General features: G+C 37.4%; 1 protein-coding gene across 1 annotated transcript in view; it reads right to left on the reverse strand.

The window, feature by feature from the left end:
- LOC126161285 (cytochrome P450 9e2-like) overlaps positions 1–26807 on the reverse strand; it is a 62131-nt gene that overhangs the window by 15527 nt on the left and 19797 nt on the right. The window contains exons 2-6 of the mRNA XM_049917024.1: positions 25782–25913; positions 25503–25705; positions 20020–20203; positions 7401–7628; positions 247–513 (exon numbers count right to left, since the gene is read on the reverse strand). Of these exons, the coding sequence (XP_049772981.1) occupies positions 247–513; positions 7401–7628; positions 20020–20203; positions 25503–25705; positions 25782–25913 (1014 nt within the window). The remainder of the gene's footprint in view (positions 1–246; positions 514–7400; positions 7629–20019; positions 20204–25502; positions 25706–25781; positions 25914–26807) is intronic.

Below are 26807 nucleotides of genomic sequence, written 5' to 3' on the forward strand. Positions count from 1 at the left end.
AAAACAGTAAAAAATATGATTCATCATGGGGGATGGATGAAAGATGAACTGAAAGTCAAGAAAGTTACCAAATATCTCTTGACTGAAAATATACATAAAATTAAAATGCAATTTCTACACATATTGAATGAAAATATTTCTACTACTACATTTTCAAATTAGTTCCTTTCAAAGCCAAATGATTTAATTGATGTATGTAGCTTGCAAGCATTGTGACAAATAGATTACTTATTTTATGTCTCTCACCGATGCAGAATCTAGGTCCAACTCCAAATGGAATATACGAATATGGTTTAATAAGTTTCTTTCTATCATCACTGAAACGTTCTGGATCGAACAGTTCTGGATTTGGGAACAATTCAGGATCAGCATGCAGTCCAAATATTGGGAACCACAGAATATCACCAGGATTTACATTAATGGCTGGCTCCCCTGTTTCTGACTCTGGGACTTTGTATGCTTTCACACACTTACGAGCCATCACTGCAAATGGTGGGTACAGACGAAGGGACTCTGGGAAAGAGAGGTGTCTTTATTAAAAACAATTGATAAAGAAAAGAAAAACTCCAAAAAAATGTGTTTTACAGGAAAGCATTGTCAACACGGTATGTAGAACAACATTTACAATAAATAGATATTTTATTCTTAGGAACAGTGAACAAGACCATCCAACTGATATTATGTATTAGTACTACTACTTTTTGTATGTGTGCATTAATGATCTCACAAGCTCAATTATTTCATACTTTATATGTAACATATAGTTAACTGGCAATATATATAATTCAAAAGAATTAGGGGAACGTTTGTATCAATGTCTGGTATGTTTAATCTATTTTGATGCAGGCAGTACCTGTGGTATTATTGCATGACTTGAGATCTTTGCTTTCAATGTAGGCAACAATTAAAAGCATTTACCATCTAGTGGCTGTATTATGCATTACAGTGTCAGATGAATTCTCAGAAGGAAGTGAGTACTGGTGCGCCAGTGTTTTCTAGTGAGGTACACAGATGGCAGTTGTCGCTTGTGGTCATTGTATTCAACCAAGCACACGCAATGTGACCCCTTAATGCAGTGCAAGTCATGAGGACAGCCATTTGACTCAAAGAGGATGGACCTTTGGTCACATTGCTGCAGATAACAATGCCTCTCCATGTATTAACCACAGGTTCTGGACACACTACAGGGAGACAGGCGGATAAACAAGGTGAGTTGGACAAGGTAGCTGGCACAGTACAACCCAACATGAAGACCAGACACCATGTGGTGCCAGAGAAACAGCCTAAAGTTCCTAAATAACTTCTTTATGGCTTCTTGCTGTGGTTCAGCACAGGGCTAACCTGTCACAGGGCTAACCTGTCACAGAGTTGAACTGTGGACCACGGACAGCATTCTGGCCATATCTGCATTCAGTATCATGCAGCTACTGCCTGAGAGTTGCAAGATGATTTCAGGAAGGCCACAGGAGGTGCTGTGTCTGATCAGACTGTCATGAACAGATTACAAGAAAGGGCTTTATGACCAAAATGTCTTGCTCAAGTACCCCGCTTGACATGACAACATTTTGCAGCTCACCTTCAGTTCCATCATTCCCTTGTCAACTGGGAACTACATCATTGGCAAAATGTGTTATTCGCAGTCGAGTCCAGATATCCTCTGATGCAAGCTGAAGACAGATTTCCAAGGCCCTGTGATGTGACGGGGAAGCTTCAGTGCTGACAGTCATATGAATCTTGTCACTGTTCATAGTCGCCTTACTGCTAAGCAGTACGCCAAACTGATGCTGTTGGACCATGTGATGGTTGCTGTGTATGGTGGTGGCCCTGATTTTCATCTAATGCCTGGACCTATGTGGCAGGCAACAGCAAGGACGCCTTGTGAAGGCTGGACATTGAAGTAAGGGAATGGCTGGCGATGAGTCACAATCTAAACCCCATCACGCATTTGTGGGACATACTTGACAAATGTGTTCGTGGCCAACCAGTGCCACCACCAACTCTGCAAGAACTCTCATGACATCTCATTGAACAATATGGAATGGATACAACACTGTGACCTCTGTAGACCTATAAAGCGCATGTTGCATAAGTGTCAGGCAGTAAAAAATGCTCACACAGGGCAAAACTGTTACTGAAGTTATCAAATGAAAATCATTCGAGATAATAGGGTGAAGGATTGTTTCCACTTTGTTTTCAACACCTGACAGATATTTCAGGTCTTTTTATGAAAAGGGAAGAGGAATAATGATGATTTGTTGTGTACATAATTTCTGTTAGATAAATGTGTGATTAAGTAATATACCTAGTTCTCCATTGATGCTCAATGGAGTATGGCAGATGCCCAAATTCATGTTACCCTAATACTTGTGAGCAGTTACCTATGCAAATCAACTACTCTGTTATCACTGATGCAAGAGAAAAGCTCTTCTATAACCAGAATGTTATTAGAGAACATGGTTTGGCAATTTATCACACACTAAGAGAATACAGGGTGTCCATAGAAGACTATCCTAGCTATAGATTTTAATAATAACAACTATAAGCATTATAGACTGTTGGTTCATGTTAGCAATTAAACAGTAACTCAAACAGTTTTATAAAACCATGTGCGTGAATACTGCTTTGTTGTTTTCCTACTTTCTGCACCAGATATTCAAACTGCAGCTCCTAAACATAAAGTGTTCCACATTGTGTAGTGTTTTTGAGTTTAAATCTGTAATTTCAGTTCAACATACATTTCATTTAAAGTCTAATTGTGATTCTCCATGAAGCAAAAATATCTGCTGATGGTATAGTCTGTTTGAAATGACCAGATGTGTGTGTAAAGGGAAAATCCCAGGATAACTAAAAGTGTCTACAGAGGAGTATCAGAGAATCTTAATTTTGTAGTTCTAATAATTCTTTTCAGAAGGCAAGACTTTAACATCTATTGCCAAAGACAACAGTGTGTAGTATTTTAAGAAAAAGTTCATACATGTGTCCATACTGATTACAGTTAGTACTTGCCCTAAAGCCAGATGACTAAGATGTACATAATAACTCTGCAAGTGAAACATTGCACTGAGAAGTTGACTTTCTTGATCATGTGATGTTCAGTGAGAAGGCAGCTTTTCATCTAAGTGGGAAGGTTCAATATGGGGGTTCATACCTTTTCATATCTGGAGGCCTGAATATCCTCATGCATCTGTAGAGTATGAAAGAGATTCCTCAAAATTAAATGTCTTCTGTGCTATTTCCCAACATCAAATGAATGGACCATATTTGAGTCATTCCATGTCAAATCAACACACTTTAAATAAAAATTTTACCTCACCCTTTTAGATTTTGCTGAAAGTTGGTATACTTATAGTGGGTGCTCAAACTAAGAAAAATACCAAATTTCAATTTTTTACCTCAAACCATTCCTGAAATATGGTCATGTAAACTTTTCAAAAACTGGCCAAAAATGTGTGAACGGACTTTTTTTAAATTGCCCTAGGAACTGCCCTAATTAAGCTAGAGAACTGGGTAAAGGTGTCATTTTGCAGCATTTTTCATGCTCTTTCCAGTGCTAGACAAAAAAAACATAGCTTCTAATTAATAACCTTTTTCAAAATGGTAATTAATATTTTGATTTAATTTTTTTACAAAAAGTAATTAATTGAAAATTTTCAAAATATTTCCATAACTACTTCATACTGTTGTAAATCACATGGCAAAATATAAATGTGGGATGGTGATGGGTTCATTGTTAAAAAAAATTATTCCAGACTCTTGTTTTTTACTAACGGCCCTAGTTTGACCAAACTGATCTTTAAGGTAGTACGTCAGTGCTTTGCAACCCATCATCAGTTGATTGCAACATGGGAAACTGTGAATACTGCCCAGGAGAAACTGTCATACATCAAATTTTAAAAGACTCTTTTCATGAAAACTTAATTGAACTAGTACAGTTCCGACAGTGGATGTCAGTTTACCGATGTAATCTGGAAATTGTTCAGAAAACTTCTGAAGAATTCATAGATTTATTTTGTAGTAAGATGTCGACTTTGATTTGGCATGACTTCATTGCCAAGCAACAATGAACATTCCTTAACTCAACAAGAGAAAACCTTATGGAATCTGAATTTGTTGTCATATGAAATTTTTCAGAAAATTATAGTATTGTTCTACAGGATGAAGCTCAGAGTTTCCACTGGACAAGACAACAGATTACCATTCATCCTTTTGTTATAGGTTACAAACAGGAAGACAAAATTGAGCATATGAGCTTTTTCATTGTTTCTGATTGCCTGGAGCACAATACAACTGCGGTTTACACCTTTCAAAAGAAGCTAATTTTATATCTAACAAATAAATTTCAAAAGATTCCAAAAAAGATATACTATTATTCTGACAGTTCTGCCGCTCAGTATAAAAATAAGAAAAACTTCCTGAACCTTTGCCTTCATGAGGAAGACTTTAACATAAAAGCTGAGTGGCGCTTTTCAGCCACAGCACATGGGAAAGGGCCTTGTGATGGAGTAGGGGGTTCAGTAAAGAGACTGGCAGCTCGTGCAAGTTTGCAAAGGCCATACCAAAATCAGATCCAAACCGCACGAGATCTATTTGAGTCGGCAGTAGATAATATCACAAATGTTGATTTTGCATATTCCACTCAAGAAGACTATGCTGCTTCTGAAATATTCTTAAAAAGCCGACTTGAAGAGGCATTGACAATCAAAGGAACACAGCAATTTCACACTTTCATTCCCAACACTACATCAAAATTAATAGTCAAATACTTCTCAGGTGATACGCAGAGTTGGGAGAGGGAAGTAACTACATCACCAGACAAACTGAAGTTACAAGATGTATCAGGCTATGTCGCCACTGTATATGGCAGAAACTGGTGGCTTGGGTACATTTTAGAAAAAAACGAAGAACTTGATGAAGTGAAAATAACTTTTCTTCGTTCATGTGGACCAGCTAAGTCATTCTCTTATCCTGCACATGCAGATGTCCTGTGGGTGTCAGTTGTGGATGTGCTCACAAAAGTGAATCTATTTACTCCGACAGGGAGAACATACATTCTTAATGAAAGTGATGTAAACCAAATCCAGTCAGCTTTATTAAAATGTAATATGTGAAGTTCCAAGACAATTTATTGGGAAACTGCTTTCAACTCAAAACTTAATCTTTGTCTCAGGTTAGTGTTAATGTATATTTTATAGAAAGTTGTTTCAGAATTATTGTTAGTACATATGGTGTTAAATTTAGCTATGTACATGTACCTGTTACTCAAAAACAAGCATTACTTATTTAATTTGTTTAATGGTTCCATTTCAAACATCATGGACCAGAACTGTTAGTAAATACTTGTACTTATTCATACTTTATTTCAGTTTGTAGTTAAATGCTCTATTTCTTGTTTTTGTTATATCGGTTAATATACTGTGAGTGAAGTTGCATGAAATTAAAATAAGCAATCAACTTAATTATAAAATATGCTGATTAGTTTTGGTTTAATAAGGTGATGTTTTGATATTTCTAATACTTTTTTTACTTACCTTTCAGTATATTTTACAGAAATTCCTGTTTCTTAAAGATCAATTTGGTCAAACCAGGGCCGATAGTGAAAAACAAGAGTCCAGAATAATTTTTTTTAACAATGAACCGATCATCATCCCAGATTTATATTTTGCCATGTGATTTACAATAGTATGAAGTAATTGTGGAAATATTTTGAAAATTTTCAATTATGTACTTTTTATAAAAAAATTAAATCAAAATATTAATTACCTTTTTGAAAAAGGTTATTAATTAGAAGCTATGTTTTTTGTCTAGCACTGGAAAGAGCATGAAAAATGCTGCAAAATGACACCTTTCCCAGTTCTCTAGCTCAATTATGGCAGCTCCTAGAACAATTTAAAAAAAGTCCGTTCACACATTTTTGGCTGGTTTTTGAAAAGTTTACATAGCCATATTTCAGGAACGGTTTGAGATAAAAAATTGAAATTTGGTATTTTTCTTAGTCTCAGTGCCCACTATAAGTATACCAACTTTCAGCAAAATCTAAGAGTGTGAGGTAAAATAGGTGTGTTGATTTGACATGGAATGACTCTTTTTCCTTTCTGCTGAAGCTACTGTAACAGAGGTGCTTTGACTGAATATGTTGCAAAATGGCTCCTTCCCTAATTAGAAAGTAAATTCTTTGTATGAGAGTGGTTGAATGCCTACATCCCCGACCAATGGACTGTTTGTAATGGTCAATACAATAAAGTTCTTTTCCACTTGCTTCCAACTTTACCTGACCTCACGCCACACATCCCCCCCCCCCTCCCATCTATAGGACTTCATAAAAGACTGTGTCTACATTCCATCACCACTTAATGATTTGCCAGATTTGAGACACAGAACTGAAGAGGCTATTGCTTCCATTAATCTGGACTTGTTAACTAAAGCCTTCAAATAATCGAGTTTTATGTTGGATGTGTGCTATTTAACAAAACATGTACGTACTGAATATTTATAAGAAAAATATGGTTAGTTAACCTTCAGTTTCACATGTGATTTGTTGTAAATAGGTTAAATTAAACTCTTATATTATACCATTGAAACTGAGATATCTTTTATGGACACCCCGTGCAATTGCAACAGCAATCATTCACAGTAAAGTTGTGTCATACATCAGCTTTTAGGTTTCTAGACAGTTTCATGCAGTCCTTTCTTTCCTGTCAAGAGACTGCCCTTCAGAGTGTTTAATGAAAATTACTTTTATTCTAATATACTTTTTGTAGTTAAATATATATATATGTTCTCTTTAACATACTGCATTATCTGTACAATACAAAATGTTTGTTTGTTCCTAAGTACAAGTTACATTGTCTTGTTCTTAATAATATTAATATTTTTCCATAAATTTCCTTTGCCATTGTAAAAAGCTGAATACAGTGCATCATACTATTTACTTTATGCTTAATTCATTAAGATGAAATTGTTTTACAGTTTTACCACCTGCAAATAATTCATAGGACAGAAAAATAGTTGTTATTAGTTTTAACATGATTAATGGGATTTTGTGCCAGGACAATCACTTGTGTAGTTTTAAGAGATGTCACTTAATGTCATGAAACAAAACAAGAAAGTACATCACTTTCACTGAGTCAGCTTTCACATATAACCCAATGTTCATATTTTATGAATCATACAGTGCACGTAGCTGAAGGACATGTATGAATCTCATTTCAAAATGTGTAAGTGCCACTTTCTCTACTAGTATCATAATTATTGAAATAAATCATGTCATCTTAAACCACTTCAAACAAAATATTTCTATTACTGAGCAGCAGATTCATTCAAAAGACACTGTAACAAAACCCACACTGAGTTCAGAGTTTTGATTAACGAAAATTAAAAACAAATACACATATTTTGCATACCTGATATTACCATATCCAAATACTTGCAAGCTGCAACATCCCCATATGTGAAACCTTTATCATGTTTTTCATGCAAAAGCTCATATATTTCTTGGTGAAGTTTTTGCTGCACCTCTTGATGCTTTGCTAACAGATATGCTGTGAAGCTCATAAGATTTGAAATTGTATCAGAACCACCAAAGATGAAAATCATTGCTTGTGCAGCAAGGTCTATATCCTGTAGGGTAGCTTTGGAAAGAGAGTAAAGCATATCATCACTATAATGACCATTCAGCCAGTATAATAAGGAAACAAAGAGAGGTGTTATGTTCATTTTGCAATATGAACTTCTTTACGATATATGCTTGATAACATTATTTTATATATAGTCAAATTCAGTAGAATTTTGAATAAAGCTAATTAAAATAGGGTTTGTTTCAATCATATTACAGTGTCTAAGATACTGAAATAGATGTGACTGAAAACATATAAGATGCTGTGACTTACCAAACGAGAAAGCGTGGTAGATAGACACAATAAGTAAGTTTCAAGCTCTCACAACCCAATGTTGCTTCATCAGGAAAGAGGGAAGAAGAGGGAAAGACGAAAGGAAAGCAGACATGTCTGTTTGTGTCTGTATATGTGCGGATGGATATGTGTGTGTATGCGAGTGTATACCAGTACTTTTTTCCCCCTAAGGTAAGTCTTTCCGCTCCCGGGATTGGAATGACTCCTTACCCTCTGCCTTAAAACCAACATCCGTTCATCTTTCCTTCTTTCCTAATGAAGCAACCTTGGGTTGCAAAAGCTTGAAACTTGTGTGTCTGTCTGTGTGTTTTTTATTGTGTCTATCTACCAGCAGTTTCTCATCTGGTAAGTCACAGCATCTTTGTTTTTTTATATATATTTTTCCCACGTGGAATGTTTCCCTCTATTATATTGAAAAAATATAAGAACATACTCCTCAAAATGTATATTTGAAATCAAAGAACATTTTATTGCCTGCAGTGCACCATTCTAACAAAAGGTTCTGTGTGGGCAGTCACTATCCCAAAAAACAAGTTAACCAATATAAGCATTCAAAATAGTGTTAAATTCATCACAAGAAATACAGCCATTATTAAAGGTGTCTAACTATCTATCACTTAGTAGCGGAAAAGCATCCGGACCAGACGAGATACCCTTAAGATTCTACAGTGATTATGCTAAAGAACTTGCCCCCTTTCTATCAGCAATTTATCGTAGATCGCTGGAAGAACGTAAAGTACCTAGCGACTGGAAGAAAGCGCAGGTCGTTCCCATTTTCAAGAAGGGTCATAAATCAGATGCGAATAATTATAGGCCTATTTCGCTTACGTCAATCTGTTGTAGAATAATGGAACATGTTTTGTGTTCTCGTATTATGACGTTCTTAGATAATACAAATCTACTTCATCATAACCAACATGGATTCCGCAAACAGAGATCATGTGAAACTCAGCTCGCCCTATTTGCCCAAGAAATTCACAGTGCCGTAGACACTGGCGAGCAGATTGATGCCGTATTCCTGGACTTCAGGAAGGCATTTGATACGGTTCCGCACTTACGTTTAGTGAAAAAAAATACGAGCTTACGGAATATCGGACCAGGTTTGTGATTGGATTCAGGATTTCCTAGAAGAAAGAACACAACATGTCATTCTTAACGGTTCAAAATCTGCAGATGTAGAGGTAATTTCGGGAGTACCGCAAGGAAGCGTGATAGGACCTTTATTGTTTACAATATACATAAATGACTTAGTTGACAACATCGGTAGCTCCGTGAGGCTATTTGCAGATGACACGGTTGTCTACAAGAAAGTAGCAACATCAGAAGACTCGTACGTACTCCAGGAAGACCTGCAGAGGATTAATGCATGGTGCGACAGCTGGCAGCTTTCCCTAAACGTAGATAAATGTAATATAATGCGCATACATAGGGGCAGAAATCCATTCCAGTACGATTATGCCATAGGTGGTAAATCATTGGAAGCGGTAACGACCGTAAAATACTTAGGAGTTACTATCCGGAGCGATCTGAAGTGGAATGATCACATAAAACAAATAGTGGGAAAAGCAGGCGCCAGGTTGAGATTCATAGGAAGAATTCTAAGAAAATGTGACTCATCGACGAAAGAAGTAGCTTACAAAACGCTTGTTCGTCCGATTCTTGAGTATTGCTCATCAGTATGGGACCCTTACCAGGTTGGATTAATAGAAGAGATAGACATGATCCAGCGAAAAGCAGCGCGATTCGTCATGGGGACATTTAGTCAGCGCGAGAGCGTTACGGAGATGCTGAACAAGCTCCAGTGGCGGACACTTCAAGAAAGGCGTTACGCAATACGGAGAGGTTTATTATCGAAATTACGAGAGAGCACATTCCGGGAAGAGATGGGCAACATATTACTACCGCCCACATATATCTCGCGTAATGATCACAACGAAAAGATCCGAGAAATTAGAGCAAATACGGAGACTTACAAGCAGTCGTTCTTCCCACGCACAATTCGTGAATGGAACAGGGAAGGGGGGATCAGATAGTGGTACAATAAGTACCCTCCGCCACACAACGTAAGGTGGCTCGCGGAGTATAGATGTAGATGTAGATGTAGGTGTTGGAGATAACATCTCTCACAATGTTCAGGTACAGTGTAAGTGAGAATCCTTATGTGGCATGAAATCAAAAACCTGAGTTCTTGCCATTGCTACTGAGCATAAATTTGTAGTAAATATGATGCACATCTCAAGATTAGGTTAATACTAGTTACATGGATCATGAATACAATATTTCGTAATGATGTGAAACGAGTCAACTTTTCCAATACATGACATAATTAAGTTAATTTAACAACATACATAAGTTAATATAACAACTTGTTTTTTGTTAATTTATATCTAAAAATTCCTCTATGGAGTAGAAGGAGTTGTCATTCAGAAATTCTTTTAATTTCTTCTTAAATACTTGTTGGTTATCTGTCAGACGTTTGATACTATTTGGTAAGTGACCAAAGACTTTAGTGGCAGTATAATTCACCCCTTTCTGTGCCAAAGTTAGATTTAATCTTGATTAGTGACGATCATCCTTTCTCCTAGTATTGTAGTTATGCACACTGCTATTACTTTTGAACTGGGTTTGGTTGTTAATAACAAATTTCATAAGAGAGTATATATACTGAGAAGCTACTGTGAATATCCCTAGATCCTTAAATAAATGTCTGCAGGATGATCTTGGGTGGACTCCAGCTATTATTCTGATTACACGCTTTTGTGCAATAAATACTTTATTCCTCAGTGATGAATTACCCCAAAATATGATGCCATATGAAAGCAATGAGTGAAAATAGGCATAGTAAGCTAATTTACTAAGATTTTTATCACCAAAATTTGCAATGACACTTATTGCATAAGTAGCTGAACTCAAACGTTTCAGCAGATCATCAATGCGTTTCTTCCAATTTAATCTCATATCAATGGACACACCTAAAAATTTGGAATATTCTACCTTAGCTATATGCTTCTGATTAAGGTCTATATTTATTAATGGCGTCATACCATTCACTGTACGGAACTGTATGTACTGTGTCTTATCAAAATTCAGCGAGAGTCCGTTTACAAGAAACCACTTAGTAATTTTCTGAAAGACAGTATTGACAATTTCATCAGTTAATCCTTGTTTGTCAGGTGTGATTACTATACTTGTATCATCAGCAAAGAGAACTAACTTTGCCTCTTCATGAATATAGAATGGCAAGTCATTAATATATATTAAGAACAACAAAGGACCAAAGACTGACCCTTGTGGAACCCCATTCTTGATAGTTCCCCAGTTTGAGGAATGTGCTGATTTTTGCATATTATGAGAACTGTTTATTTCAACTTTCTGCACTCTTCCAGTTAGGTACGAATTAAACCATTTGTGCACTGTCCCACTCATGCCACAATACTTGAGCTTGTCTAGCAGAATTTCATGATTTACACAATCAAAAGCCTTTGAGAGATCACAAAAAATCCCAATGGGTGGTGTTCGGTTATTCAGATCATTCGAAATTTGATTGGTGAAAGCATATATGGCATTTTCTGTTGAGAAACCTTTCTGGAAACCAAACTGACAATTTGTTAGTACTTCATTTTTACAGATATGTGAAGCTACTCTTGAATACATTACTTTCTCAAACATTTTGGATAAAGCTGTTAGAAGGGAGATTGGATGGTAATTGTTGACATCAAATCTATCCCCCTTTTTATGCAAAGGTATAACAATAGCATATTTCAGTCTATCAGGGAAAATGCCCTGTTCCAGAGAGCTATTACACAGGTGGCTGAGAATCTTATTTATCTGTTGAGAACAAGCTTTTAGTATTTTGCTGGAAATGCCATCAATTCCATGTGAGTTTTTGCTTTTAAGCAAGTTTATTATTTTCCTAATTTCAGAGGGAGAAGTGAGTGAGATTTCAGTTGTATCAAATTGCATAGGTATGGCCTCTTCCATTAACAGCCTAGCATCTTCTAATGAACACCTGGATCCTACTATATATATAACATTTAGAAAATGATTATTAAAAATATTTTCAACTTCTGACTTTTTGTTCGTAAAGTTTTCATTCAATTTGATGGTAATACTGTCTTCCTGTGCTCTTGGTTGACCTGTTTCTCTCTTAATAATATTCCAAATTGTTTTAATTTTATTATCAGAGTTGCTGATTTCAGACATGATACACATACTTCTGGATGTTTTAATAACTTTTCTTAATATAACACAGTATTTTTTATAATGTTTGATAGTTTCTGGGTCACTACTCTTTCTTGATGTCAGATACATTTCCCTTTTCCGGTTACAAGATATTTTTATACCCTTAGTAAGCCATGGTTTGTTACAAGGTTTCTTACGAGTATATTTAACTATTTTCTTGGGGAAGCAGTTTTCAAATGCATTTACAAAAATGTCATGAAATAAATTATATTTTAAATTGGCAACAGGTTCACGGTACACCTCATCCCAGTCTAACTGCTGTAGGCTTTCCCTGAAATTTGCAATTGTTAAATCGTTGACTGAACGTACTATTTTGGAGGATTGTTTAGTATTGCTGAATGGAGCTATGTCATATATTGTAACTAGCTGTGCACCATGATCAGAAAGACCATTCTCAACAGGCTGAGCATTTATCTGGTTAAACTTATCTTGGTCTATAAAGAGGCTTTCTATCAGTGAGGTGCTATCATTTACCACCCGAGTAGGAAAATCAATAACGGGTGTCAAATTGAAAGAACCGAGTAATACTTAAAGGTCATTTTTCCTATTACCCTCTTTCAGAGAATCTACATTGATGACCCCACAAATAATAATTTGCTTCCCCCTGTCTGACAGATAGCACAACAAGGAGTCCAAATTTTTCAGAAATAGATGAAAATTTCCTGATGGGGACCTATATACAGTTACAATTATAAATGTGCCTTTATTTAATTTAAGTTCACAGGCACATGCTTCTGTATGTTTCTCTACACAAAACTTTTTTGTTTCTATACTTTTTGTACAATGATAACTTTTGACATATATGGCAACTCCTCCTTTCTCCATATTTTCTCTCATTACATGTGCAGAGAGCTTATATCCACTTACATTTACCTTATCCATATCAGTAACAATGTGATGCTCAAACAGGCATAGTATATCTATTTCATCCTCAGCTTCTAAATCTTTTAAACAAACCAGAAGCTCATCGAAAAACTAAACGAACACATTTCAAGTTTACAAAAAGTTGTAGATGTTCTAAGACGTGAGATTTCGCATATAACTAATGAAAACTGTGAGCTGAAGAAGTTGTGCCATATTCTAAATGATAAAACAATAAACCCAAAAACGGGAACCTGGTGAGTTATGAGAAGCGGAAAGGAAGCGATAGACAGGCATCAAAGGCACCAAATGAAATTATAATTACAGATAAAAACAGGTACAGTGTTCTGTCGAATAGTAGTGATGCCTGCAATAAGGATATGCAAAACACTAGTGAAGTGATGCAAGACAGTGAAACAACGTCCGAGTGAATAAAAGTGTCGCTAAAAGGTAATCCCTTGTCCACTAAAAGAATAACAAACCGTAAAATCTGTCACTTTTGCGATAAAAACAAATACGACGTCTTGCAACAAAGTGAAAATACAAATAAACAAAAAGCGACGTGTGTGACAAAGAAGAAAGAATCAAAAGTCAACATCTTTGGAGACAGTCACGCCAAAGGAATTTCTCAAGAACTGCAAGTAAATAGTAAATCAACGACAGTCACAGGCATGGTTAAACCAGGTGCTGGTTTCAAAGAAGTGACGAAAAACATTGTAAAATATAACTATGACAAGCAGGACAGTGTTGTAACCTGCGCAGGAGCTAAAGACATTTACGAAAACAATGCTATGAAAATGTATAAAGAGCTCTTGAGTCTTTTGCTAGTACTGGCAAATACAAAAATTTTACTGGTGAACTTTACCCACAGGCATGATTTACCCAAATGGTCATGTGCGAATAAGGAAATTCACAGAATTAATGCGAAACTTAAAAGTAGTTGTAGGCTATTCAGCAATGTGAAATTAATTGACTCAAGCACACTTGACAGAGAATGTTTTACGAAACATGGGCTTCACCTTAACAGAAATGGAAAGGCCAGGTTAGGAAACTTGATAAGGGAAGCAATTAAATATAATTACAAAGTGACAGCCACTGAACTGGGATGGTATAAATCTGCAATAGCAGAAACACCAGCAAAAACAGGAGCAGCACGCAAATTGACCATCCAAAAAACAGTAGCAACAGAGGAACCGACTACTGAACCAACATTAGCAGCAGCAGAACTAACAACAGATGCAATAGTTACAGCATCAAAAACCAACCAACCAGAATCATTAGCAGTCACAGCAACAACAGAAGCAGTAGTTCCAACATCAATAACCAAGCAACCACAATCACTGGCATTCACTGCAACAGCACACGGCAGCAGCAGCAGTGGTAATAGGAGCAGTCATCACACCAGAAGAAGGCAGCCACCCTTGAGAAGCCAGGATTTTTGCTGGGGCAAAGCAGTGAACAACAGCACATAATAGGGAAAGAGATAAATGCTTGCAAGCAGAGGAATCTACAACAAGGATTTTTGGTACCCGGCCTCAGTTACAAGACTAACATAAGGCAGATACCTTCAGATACACCAACTTCCAAGTCTAACTGGCAACAGACTCACCTCCACTGTCATCAACAGAAGAATAACCATGCCACCGGCTCATCTAGAGGATTTTTTAGCATCAGGTCTAAAGGGAAAGGCGCCACCAAGATAAGTGAAAACAAATGCCTAACAGTGTTTCACCAAAACATTCAAGCCATAAAGAACAAAGCACACCAGCTATAAGTAGAATTGGAAAATTTTGATAGCCAAATTTTGTGTATCACTGAACACTGGTGCAAAGGGAAGGAAATTGAACACATTGCATTAGCCTCATTTGACCCTGCATGTTGCTATAGCAGAATCTCAATGAATAGCGGAGGTTCAAGTGTCTATGTAAAAAAAGGTATGTCATTTAAAGTTAGATATGATCTTTTAGATCTGAGTGAGGGCAAACATTTCAAACTTTCCGCTGTTGAAATAATAGGACCTGGCACAGCAAAAAAATTAGTCATATTTTGTGTGTACCGCTCTCCCAGTGGAGACATTGATATAGTCTTCTCAAAACTGAATCAAAGCTTAGACAAGGTTTCTGGACCAAAAGCAAATTTAATTATCTGTGGTGACTTAAACATTAATATGATGAAGCCTGATAAGGCTAGCAACATATATGTGAATATTCTAAGCTGTTATGGAATATCCTCCCTTGTTAATTGTCCAACTAGAATAATTAAAGAATCCTCATCATCTATAGATCATGTAGCTACAGATATTGATAGTAAAAATGTCATATTATTGTCCAAAACCTGGGCCTATCAGACCACCTCTGCCAGATCTTAAAAACTAACGTTCATGTAGAAACTCCTCCTAAACTTTGTACATACAAAAGAATGTTTTCCAAATCAGCCCTGTATCAGTTTAAATCCCAGCTAGAATATGAAGATTGGAGGGAAGTCTATGCAGAAACCAATGCAAATCAGAAATTTATCAAGTTCATATCAGTTTTTAAACTCAGATTTGAAGAGATGTTTCCCAAAACTCTTTATCAAATTAAAACTACAAAGAGAAATCAATGGGTGACTACAGGTATCAAAAAATCCTCAGAAACTCTTACATATCTCAACTCCATAAAAAATAATCAATCTAACCCAGAAGTTCTGTAATTCTAGAAAAAGTACAGGAAAATATACAGAAAGGTGTTGCTAGCCGCAAAAAAACTTTCAAACAACAAAATATTACTTGAAGCTGAAAACAAGAGCAAAGCAGCCTGGAACATCGTCAAACAGGAAACATCTAACTCTGCTAAAAGGACCTCAATTCACATATTAAAAACAAACATGTACCTGTAGGTTGTTGTTGTTGTGGTCTTCAGTCCTGAGACTGGTTTGATGCAGCTCTCCATGCTACTCTATCCTGTGCAAGCTTCTTCATCTCCCAGTACCTACTGCAACCTACATCCTTCTGAATCTGCTTAGTGTATTGATCTCTTTGTCTCCCTCTACGATTTTTACCCTCCACGCTGCCCTCCAATGCTAAATTTGTGATCCCTCGATGCCTCAGAACATGTCCTACCAACCGATCCCTTCTTCTAGTCAAGTTGTGCCACAAACTTCTCTTCTCCCCAATCCTATTCAATACTTCCTCATTAGTTACGTGATCTACCCACCTTATCTTCAGCATTCTTCTGTAGCACCACATTTCGAAAGCTTCTATTCTCTTCTTGTCCAAACTAGTTATCGTCCATGTCTCACTTCCATACATGGCTACACTCCATACAAATACTTTCAGAAACGACTTCCTGACACCTAAGTCTATATTCGATGTTAACAAATTTCTCTTCTTGAGAAACACTTTCCTTGCCATTGCCTGTAGGGAACCCTAAAAAATTATCTGATTTTGTAAACTCATATTTCAGTAGTATTGCAAAAAAAAATTACAGCAGAAATTTCCAGATACGTATGATTTACCTACTCAGAACCAGCCAACAAACTCAATGGTGCTCTTGCCCACTACAGAAAGGGAAGTGGCACTAGTAGTACACCAACTAAAAAATAAAACTTCAGTAGGACTTGAGGTGAAATCCCAGTCTGCGTAATTAAAGATTGTATAGACTCCTTAAAGGGCCCATTAACAGACATAATTAATTAATCTTTCGAATCTGGATACTTTCCGGAGTACCTAAAACAAGCAAAAGTTATACCTATCCTTAAAAACGAAGATGTGGAAAATGTAGAGAACTACAGGCCAATCTCTATACTGTTTATCATTTCTAAAATAATAGAAATACTAGTCAAAAAGAGACTGCTAAATTACCTGAATAAATATAATCCTCTTTCCAATGACCAATTTGGTTTTAGGCCCGGAAAAGGCACACAATCTGCTATAGCACAGTTCACTAAAATAATTTTAGAAGCACTGGACAAAGGTGAAAATGTAAGTGGTATCTTTTTAGACTTGTCCAAGGCCTTTGATACAGTTGACCACAAAATCTTACTTCATAAATTAGGGCAAATAGAATAAGAGGTGTGTCAAAGAAGTGGTTCAAAACATACTTTGAAAACAGAGTTCAATGAGTTGGGATATCACAAGTTTCAAACAATTCCCTTATAAAACACCTGTCTGACCCAGAAAATGTGAATATAGGCGTCCCACAGGGAATTGTATTAGGCCCAATATTGTCTCTTATATACATTAATGACTTCCCACAAAGTATCAGACATGGAGAAAAAATACTTTTTGCTGATGACAGCAACATAGTAATAACAGGTGAAAATCCAACACAACTGTCAGAAAGAGCAAACGAGGCTCTCAATGATGTCTACAACTGGTCATTAAAAAATAAAGTAACCCTAAATGTAAAGAAAACTAACTATATTAACTTCCAATTGAACAAAAAACACAATGCCACTGGAATAAAAGTTAATAATAATGAATTAGAATGTGTAACAAGTACCAAATTCTTAGGGATGAATGCAGACAGCCAACTGAAATGGACAAACCATGTCAACATTTTGGCAAAGAAATTATCCACAGCATGCTATGCTCTTAGAATCCTTGCACCGGTATGCAATAATACCTGTCTTAAAATAACATATTACGGATATCTACACTCAGTCCTCAGCTATGGGATCGTGTTTTGGGGAACAAGTGCCAGTAACATACAAACTGTGTTCAAAGTACAAAAAAGAGCCATAAGGATAATAACAAACAGCAACAACAGGGCCCACTGTCTAGAATTATTTAGAAAGCTAGGAATTCTAACTGTTTCTTGTGAGTACATCTTTCAGAACATAATGTTCATTAAGAAAAATCTCAACATGTACAACACAAACAGCCTAATATATGACCATGAAACAAGAGCTTGTCACCACCTCCATCTAGATAGAAAGAACAAGGCAAAGATGCAAAAAAAGTATATTTTATAATGGGATAAAACTGTATAACAAATTACCACAAGAAATTAAAGAAATAAATGAGCCCCTCACTTTCAGACAAAAGCTTAAAACCTTTCTAGTAAGTAAAAGTTGTTATACTGTAAAAGAATATTTAACATAGATGTAGATTATTAGCATCATATGACATTATCACCAAAATATTATGTAATTATAAATGTGTGTGTGACTAGTTATAAAAACTACACAAAATATGAGAAACCTGTTTCATTGTAAATGTAAATGTGTGCTCATGTGTTGTAAACTGACGACATCCATACAATATTTATTGTTCCACGGATGAATAAATAAATAAATAAATAAATCTATTTTATTCTTTTAAGGTACTCTGAACAATGGTCCAGGATGAACTATCATTCCAAGACACAGTTTCCACATACTGTAAGAGATCACTATGTTTATCTCTACTGTGGTTTCTTCTACAGTAGGTTGTCATATTTGGTCATCTCTGCATAAGTGGTCTCTATAGCATCTCAACCCCTGATCTTTGAGGTTGCATGCCATGCCAACTGAGAGGTGTCACATTATGTTTCTGCAAGCTAGGCACAGTTTTTCTTTTAATGGGTTTGTATATAATATACTGTTCCTCAACTATGTACCTAATGTGTAGCTCTAAGACTATGTAGACATTCAGTGCATATATATTTTTGTGTCTCTTAACTTCTTAACATCAGGTACTCTGCATCTTGCACTATTTTGTTTAATTTGTGATATTTCAGTTTGATCTCTTATGTTTTATGCTATATTTTTATTATTTTTAATCCTTGACAACTGAATTATATATTGTATGTTTTACTTTTATTGTTTGCTCTGATTTTACTGAATGCCATACAGCAACATGATTTTAGCACTATTAATAGTGGAAGGCACTTGCAAGAAAACAGCGAGTGTGGCTATGCTGATTTCTTCGGTTGCCCTCCCAATCGCGGTATCAGTTCTGATGGTAGCCACTCTATGACGTGTAAGTGCATTGAGGTGTCTCGTTTTGGTTTGCAGAGCAGACTGTTAACCAGTTGTGCTGGGTGCCCACAATAAGTGATGGGCTGAGCACTTATATGGTAAGTTACCTGTGACGTTCACAAATTGACATTCTATGACATTCATGCCTTCATTTTACTTTTTTAAATGTCTCATGCCTGACCGTTCACAGCTGGTTTCTAGGTTAAATTAGTCTGGCACTGAGCATTTACTTACTGATTCATTTCTTTTGTAATTAGTTGTCCCCATTTACCTGGTGTGTACCAGTCGACTCAAAGAATATTGTCACCCACATGGGACCTAACATGCTACTTGATAAATTTTTTATGTGACTGGTATGATTTTCTAGTATGCAGTTGATATATGAGCTGAAGTGGACATTTGTAAGGAAGGATATAATGTTCATTAATTTTGAAGCATCTCTCTCTTAGTTTCCCTAGTTTTTTGTAGCTCCTAGAGATGGGATTTACATCCTGATGCCATGTATACAATTTTATCCAAGTAAAGGATCTGTAAAATACTACTGGAGCAAATTTACTCATCATGAAAAATTTTAGCAACAGTTGTTGATGTCCCACAGATAGTATATTGCTATGTTTATGAGCTATGCTATATCAAAAGCTTTTCTAGAAATCACTCCCTTCAGAGTCCTTATTTCTACATGGATAGTGGTAGCCCTTACACTGTACTTGTACAGTCGATGAGAACAATTATTGTCTGTAGAGCAGTGTGTCTGAGTTTCAAGGGTATGTGAAGAGGCTAGAGTATGATACCTGCCCCTAGACATGGACATTTACCTCAAAACATAGTTTACCTTTCTCCTCTCCCAAGCATATACTAAATTCAAAATTTATTGTCAAAAAAGAAGAATATATTGATCTTGGATTTGTTCATGATATTGGCACTAAAAACAAGCATGCTTCTGAATTCCTGCATAGTCAACTTCAAGATTCTGAAATGCTTGTGATATAATAACCAGTGTTCATTATCTGTCATTTTCAGAACAACACAGGGCATATCTATATAATTACAGTAGTGCTCAAAAACTTACAAAACTTCTTGTTGCTGCTGCTGTCATCAGACGTGTCTTGGAGTTCGCCTTTGGAAGCTTGCATCAACAGGTGCACCATGTCATGACGTAACACATGCTGCCTCTCCCGTTGAGCAATTGCCTCCATAATCAAAGAAGTGAAGAACTTGTAGCACTTCTCTCTCATGAACTTGATGCCGAGTGCCTTTACAAGAATGACAGGGAAAGATGGTCAGATATGCTGGAACTTTGCTTAATATATTATACACAACTAAATGAGTAACAATTGCCGATGACTGATATTCAACAAAAATTATATCAGTCAATATCATAAAAAAACCATTGCTTGAAATGGCGCTGCAGAAATGGAAGAGATAACCTTATCAATGAGGTCTAAAAAAGGAAGATATAGGAAAAGAATGAAATACAATAAAACTATATTAGCATCAAACGAAATGAAATTTCTGAGACTGTTTTCATCTTGCAAGATTAGAGAATTCAGGTAATCTGTCATATTTGACCATGCATCCTTGAAGTCTCTCCCTAAGTTAATATTTCTCTGTGCAGAAGGAATGAGTGGTGGTGGTAATGTGTGTTGTGCCCATAAGGCAGGTCCATCAATGCCAGTTCAGCATTATCCAGTCATACTGGTTTTCCACCATTCTCTTCACTGCTGCATATGATGCATTTACTGTGATGTCATCAGTTAGTTAACATTTTCTTCTTCCCCTTTTCATGTTCTAAGTCAATATTTCTTCTAGTACAATTCAATTATCTAGCCAATTTCTTTTCCTCTTTTTAACTATTTCCAGAATTCGTTGTTTCTCATTGACATTAAGTAATACAAAAGATTCCATATTTGATCTGTCCACTATTTTTTTAGCGCTACTATGAAAATAGCAACTCTGCCACACAGTTGCAAGAAGCATTATAAGTCAGCAGTTGCCAAAACACCATTAAAGCAGTTGCCGCAACTGGTCAATTTACTCACTGCAGGCCGAACCCTGTCAAGCACCACAATACCAAGGATGCAGCAAAGTGAGAGGGGCAGCTAACAGTCAGCCGGTTGGTTTCCACACCTGCAAGCAGCTGAGGTGTTGTACCGTGCATGGTTAAGTGATACAAATGAGCCCCCAACCAGTATAAATACCTGTCATTTATAGCCAAAGGTATTCCAGTCTGGCAGCACACACTGTGAAGAGAAAGCTACATGAGGTAATGGAGCAATATAGTTCTGCAGGCAGTCACCATGAGTTTTGGCCTTCACCACTGCCAGCCTGTCTGCAGTCACTAATTCTACCTTCTTGGACTCGGTGCCCTCTCAGTGGTAAGCCACCTCCTGGCTCACTCTGGCCACAGCAGGTCTTCCCTGGAAGGCAGCCTCTGGAGAACAGGGCAGTGCTGCCACTCACCCTCCTACCCCTCTGAAGGCATCCTCATGATACACACCCTCACTCACAGGGCAGGTTCCACTACTGAGGGCTGGCGCCCCCTGCAAGGATTATGATGGGCTTCCGTGCCCCTGGCACACCTTGCTGCCAGCAGCCACAGTGTTTGTAGCCAGTGCATGTTCCATCACACGGTCCCTGGGCATCAGCACACCACCAGCCACTTATATCACGGTTGATCTCTGGTCGGCTGCTGGCCTCAGTGGTCCCCAATGTGTTCCCCACAGCATGTGCCAGAATGGGTGTGGTCAATGTGAAGCAGTGCTACTAGTGTTGTAGTGTGAGTCTGTATGAATCATTGATCACTGATGCTGTTTTCGTGTATTTCCTATGATCAACATCCTGACAATGGCCCACCAGCATTATCCAATCACGTGACCATACAGGCCATCCACCACAGGCTGTTACATACAATTCCTTCTAGTACAATGCAGTGGCATAGACAAGTTCATTTCCTCTTTTTAATTGTTCCTGTAGTTGTCATTTATCATTCAACCTGAGTTCACAACTTCATTTTTCTCGTCACAAAAGCCAGTTAGTGCTTATCCTCTCAGCATGACACTGTTCATGTTTTGGCAGTGTACAGAGCAATACCCCATGCAAAATATTTTTCTAATCTCTTCTCTGATTGTTTATTGTTTGGGGCACAGAGAATGCTCTTCCTTCCATAAAACATTTCTTTTATAGTATCTATTCCTATTTTTATTTTTTGATAACATGTAATGTTACTCTTAAGTTTGCATCTCATGTTCCTGAAGTTGTCAACTACTCACAAGTTTCATCTTTTATTTTTCTTGTTTGCTTTGTAAAAACCACTGTCGTAATCTTTTTCAGATTTATCTTCATTCCGTACTCCCCAAATCTGGTGTTCAGTTATTTTAACACATTGTTAATTATCATTTCATTTTCAATTTGTAATATGATGTCATCAGCAAATATTATGCATTTCCTTACTCTTCCTGCCCCCCCCCCCCCCACTTTCCCTCATTCTCTTGTTGAAATCATTGATAATTAAATCAAATGGACAGATATTATGCAGAGTAGACAGAAGACAAGAATATGGTCTAACACTTCTCCCATGATGCCCTGCTAATTACCTCTGTCATCTCATTTCCTGTGCTTATCCACATCCTATCCTTACTTAACAACAACAACAACAACAATAATAATAATAATAATAATGATATAATTGCAAGAATACTGACAGTGCTGATGAGTAAGACAATGTCAGCCCCGTTAAACATTCTCATAAGATAACATTGCTATCAAATTGGCAGAGAAAGAGAGAGAGAGAGAGAGAGAGAGAGAGAGAGAGAGAGAGAGGAAGGCCAGGCGGAAGAACACACATAATAAATCTGAAGCAAAATTAATTGGGAGTGGGAAGAAATTAATGGATTGTATAATAAGCTGTTGCTTAAAAATTGTAAAAGTGAAGTTATTATATAAAAAGTAACATCGTTAGGAAAAACAAGCATACTCATTTTATGAGAGACATATGAGAATGAGAAAGTTCATATAAGGAATGTCAAGGTACTGAGCATTATTTAATTTGGTAGTCCAAGTAGAAGCACAGGCTGCAGCACAACTGAGTAAGCAGTTTCTATCGATTACTGCTGAGGCTGTGGTGGGGATACGTAGTTGCACACGTGGTCTGCCTTTGTTCAGTCGTTGCCCTCATTTCAGTAGCCACCATGGTCTGGGCCTGTGCACATAGTGGTTTAGCCGTTCACGCTTATGATGAAAACAACAGATCTGTGATCGCTACACAACGAGCTTTTCGGTGACAGTTCAACATTCCACACAAAAATGCCGTTCCTAATGCAAACACAATTCGGTCCTGGGTTTGGCAGTAGGAGGAAACTGGTAGCACACTAAGAATAGATACACATGGCCGACACAGAGCCATCAGAACACCAGAAAACGTGCAGCAGTTCAACAATGCCCCCCCCCCCCCCCCAACGTTCCGCTCGACGACATGCTGTTGCATTGGGGGTTTCAGACCTCAGATTCAGAAGGATTCTGCAATGCGATTTGAAGTTCCATCGTTTCAAAATAATGACTGCTCAAGAATTACACACAGCAGACTACACCAACCGTCAAATTCTGTGTGGGCAAATGCATGCTCAAATCCCTCCGAATGCAGCTTTCTTCAGTTCTTCAGTGGTGAGGAGACACACTTTCACATTAGTGGCTGCGTGAATAAGCAAAAGTTTCGCTACTGGGCTGAAAATAACCCCAGAATTATTCATGAGAGACCACAACATTCTCCTAAAGTGACAGCGTGGTGAGCCATATCACAATTTGGCGTGGTAGGCCTTTACTTTTTGAGGAGGAAGGAGTGACCGTGACAGTGAATTCCACACATTATGTTTAAATGTTGCCAAATGTTCTGCAGATGGACGAGATTGTTGAAGAACATGGACTGGGGGATTCCAACAGGATGGAGCTACTACTCACAAAGCTCGAATTTCACTTGGTGTTTTGAGAGAAATGTTTCCATGAGGCGTCATCTCTTTGAGGGGTGATATCGGGTGGCCTGCGCAGTCACCAGATTTCAGCATTTGTGGCTGCTTTATTTGGGGATAACTGAAGGAAAAGGTTTTCAAAAGCTGCCGTCACACCCTACCAGAGTTGAAAGAGCAGTTTATTGACAAAGTGAATGCCATACCCCACGATATGTGTGCAAGAGCTACTGTAAACTTCAGGAATCGTCTACAACAATGTATTGATGCTAACGGCCGCCATCTTGAGGACACTATTTTCAAAACTAAGTGAATGTAAAAGGGTATATTGTACTAATTTAGAAAATAAAAACATTTTTCGTCTATACATCCAGATTTACTTTTTATTGCTCCTTAAAACTGCTTAGTCAGTTCTGCCGCACCCTGTAAAAGGCACAATTGCGCAGTATGAGAGAAATGTCTGTCTGACTGTGTCATGTTTCCCGATTAGCATCACTGCTTTAAGAAAACAGGGAATTAGGAAACAAGTCAAAATACTGTAAGACCGGACAGCACAAAGGAGAGGGAAGATAACGGCAGCCCTCATTTATCTTTGGGTGCAGTCCCATACTGAGGATGAATGATGTGGTTTTGCAAGCCAGTTCATGCAGTGAGTCCACTCCATCATACTGCACTGGCACTGGCGAACCATCTGCCAAGCGACTTCTCCACAGTCCAGAGGATCACAGGCGTTCACTCCCATGGGAATGTTACCAGGAGATGGTACGTGGATGAGAAATGTCTGTCGTCCCACAACAGCCCATCTAGGAACTCAGACACAAAGTTCATCTTAGTGCCTTTATCAGATGGCCAGGCCTCCTCTTAGGATCTGGTGACTGAAGAATTTCAAGGAATCATAACAAACAACAAGATGTAATGTACAATTCAACAATCAAACACAATGGTAGAAGTAAAAATACAGTAGCAGAGTTCAGCATACTCAGGGCACTTCTTTGTAAATAAAACCACCTTTTTTGCTGCAACTTAATTTAATGGCTATACAAACAAACCTGTGATACATAGGACACTCTTGAGAAGACTCTGAAAAAATTCTGCCATTGCTATTGCATATGAGGATAATGGTTCTTCAAGCTTTTCTGCAATATAGTAATTGTAGAAGAATGGAGAGAGAATGCACAATACCTCGAGAAAAGAGTGCAGTTGCAGAAGTTTTCAGACGTTTTAAAAGTATGGCAACTTAGTCACGTGAATTACGTAATAAGCAAGAACTGGAGGTCAGCTGACGAAAAGAAAATAATGGCTAATGCAGGAGAGTGGTGGACAGCACCTAAAAGGTACTAACGTTCAAGCAAACTGGGTGTGTTCATAGCCCTGTAAAGTGAGAGGAAAGAAAGTAGAATGTGTGACACACGAAGAATGCAAATGAAATAATATTTTCATTCAGAATACAGTGTTATCGTGTAAAGATATTTCTGTGTGTTAACAGAAAAGCACTACTCTCATGACAGTTTCTTGTGTCTTGGATGAAATAATGTGACAAGAATAGTGATATGTGTTATACCAACAACAAGTGTATCACATATGAAATCATTACCTCCATTAGCTTCGGGAAGAGAAGATAGCCGAATATAATGAAACTTTTTCGTGGTCCAAAATCAGTAACCTCCTTTCCCATGGAATAGAAATCATTATTTCTATCCACCAGTGAGTTAATTCGGACACCAAATGCAGTCGATGCAATTACATCATTACTAATCCTCGAAAAGAAATCTTTTGCTTCAAGTGTGATGCCTTCCCCTGAAGAAACAAACTTGTAATTACAACTTCAGTTTTCAAGACTAAGAGAAACAACAGGTCACAAGGGTAATACCACCTTCTTTCATTTCATTTGCTAAGTAGTCCCTCATCTGATGACCAATTTCTTGAATGAGAGGCACCATGTTGCGCATCTTGTTTGGTGTAAAAGCTGGACTCAGGATGTGACGCATGTCTCTCCATCGTTGCCCTGTGGAATTCAGAAAAACTTGTAAGTCCAACAAATACTGTGATCTTGGTTACATTATATTATCCGAAGAAATCAGGAATCTTATCCCTACTAATTAAACATGTTGTTGTTATTGTCCTTAGTCTGAAAACTGATTTGATGAAGCTCTTTGCTAATCTATCCTGTGTAAGTACCTTCATATCTGCATGTCTACTGCAACATAGATACACTGAAACTACTTAGTTTGCCCGAGTCTCGGTCTCTAGCTAGAATTTTCACCTGCCAAACTTCCCTGCATTACAAAATTAACTACTCCTTGGTGGCTTTTGATATGTCCTCCCAATTGATCCCTTCTTTTAGCGAAACTGTTCAAGAATTTCTTTTCTTTGCCAATAGGTGCAGTACCTCTTCGTTAGCTCAGGTTCGGTCCCATTTGGAACAATTGTGCTCAGTGATTGTGTTTATTAAAACTAAGAAATGTGCTAATAACGTGCTTACTGGAGATCTAGAGAGATTTCAACCACTGTGTGGCTAAAATCGGTGCTAGAAACATACAAGTTAAGCTGCAAGAAAAGGCTGCTATTTGCTGTAAATGTTATGTCAACGATATACATTACTGTTAGAGTTAATTCGGTGAAAAATCTTTCATTCCCTCTTGCTGGACAGCAACAACAGTTAAACTCACCGATGCAAATTACAACAATGGAAAGTGGATGGCAAGAAACACTGATGCCAACAAAGAAAATTTAACTCCCCATAATTGCCAAAGTAATTGGAGGAGCAAGTCTCCCCACTGATCAAGTCCCACCACCCTCCTTACGTATTGCTTAGGCAAATGCGTTAACCTCAGTATACACTACCGAGGTTAACACATTTGCCTAAGCAATACATAGGGAGGGTGGTGAGACTTGATCA

This window comes from Schistocerca cancellata, chromosome 2, assembly GCF_023864275.1.
Source record: "Schistocerca cancellata isolate TAMUIC-IGC-003103 chromosome 2, iqSchCanc2.1, whole genome shotgun sequence".
In the NCBI taxonomy this organism is placed as follows: domain Eukaryota; kingdom Metazoa; phylum Arthropoda; class Insecta; order Orthoptera; family Acrididae; genus Schistocerca; species Schistocerca cancellata.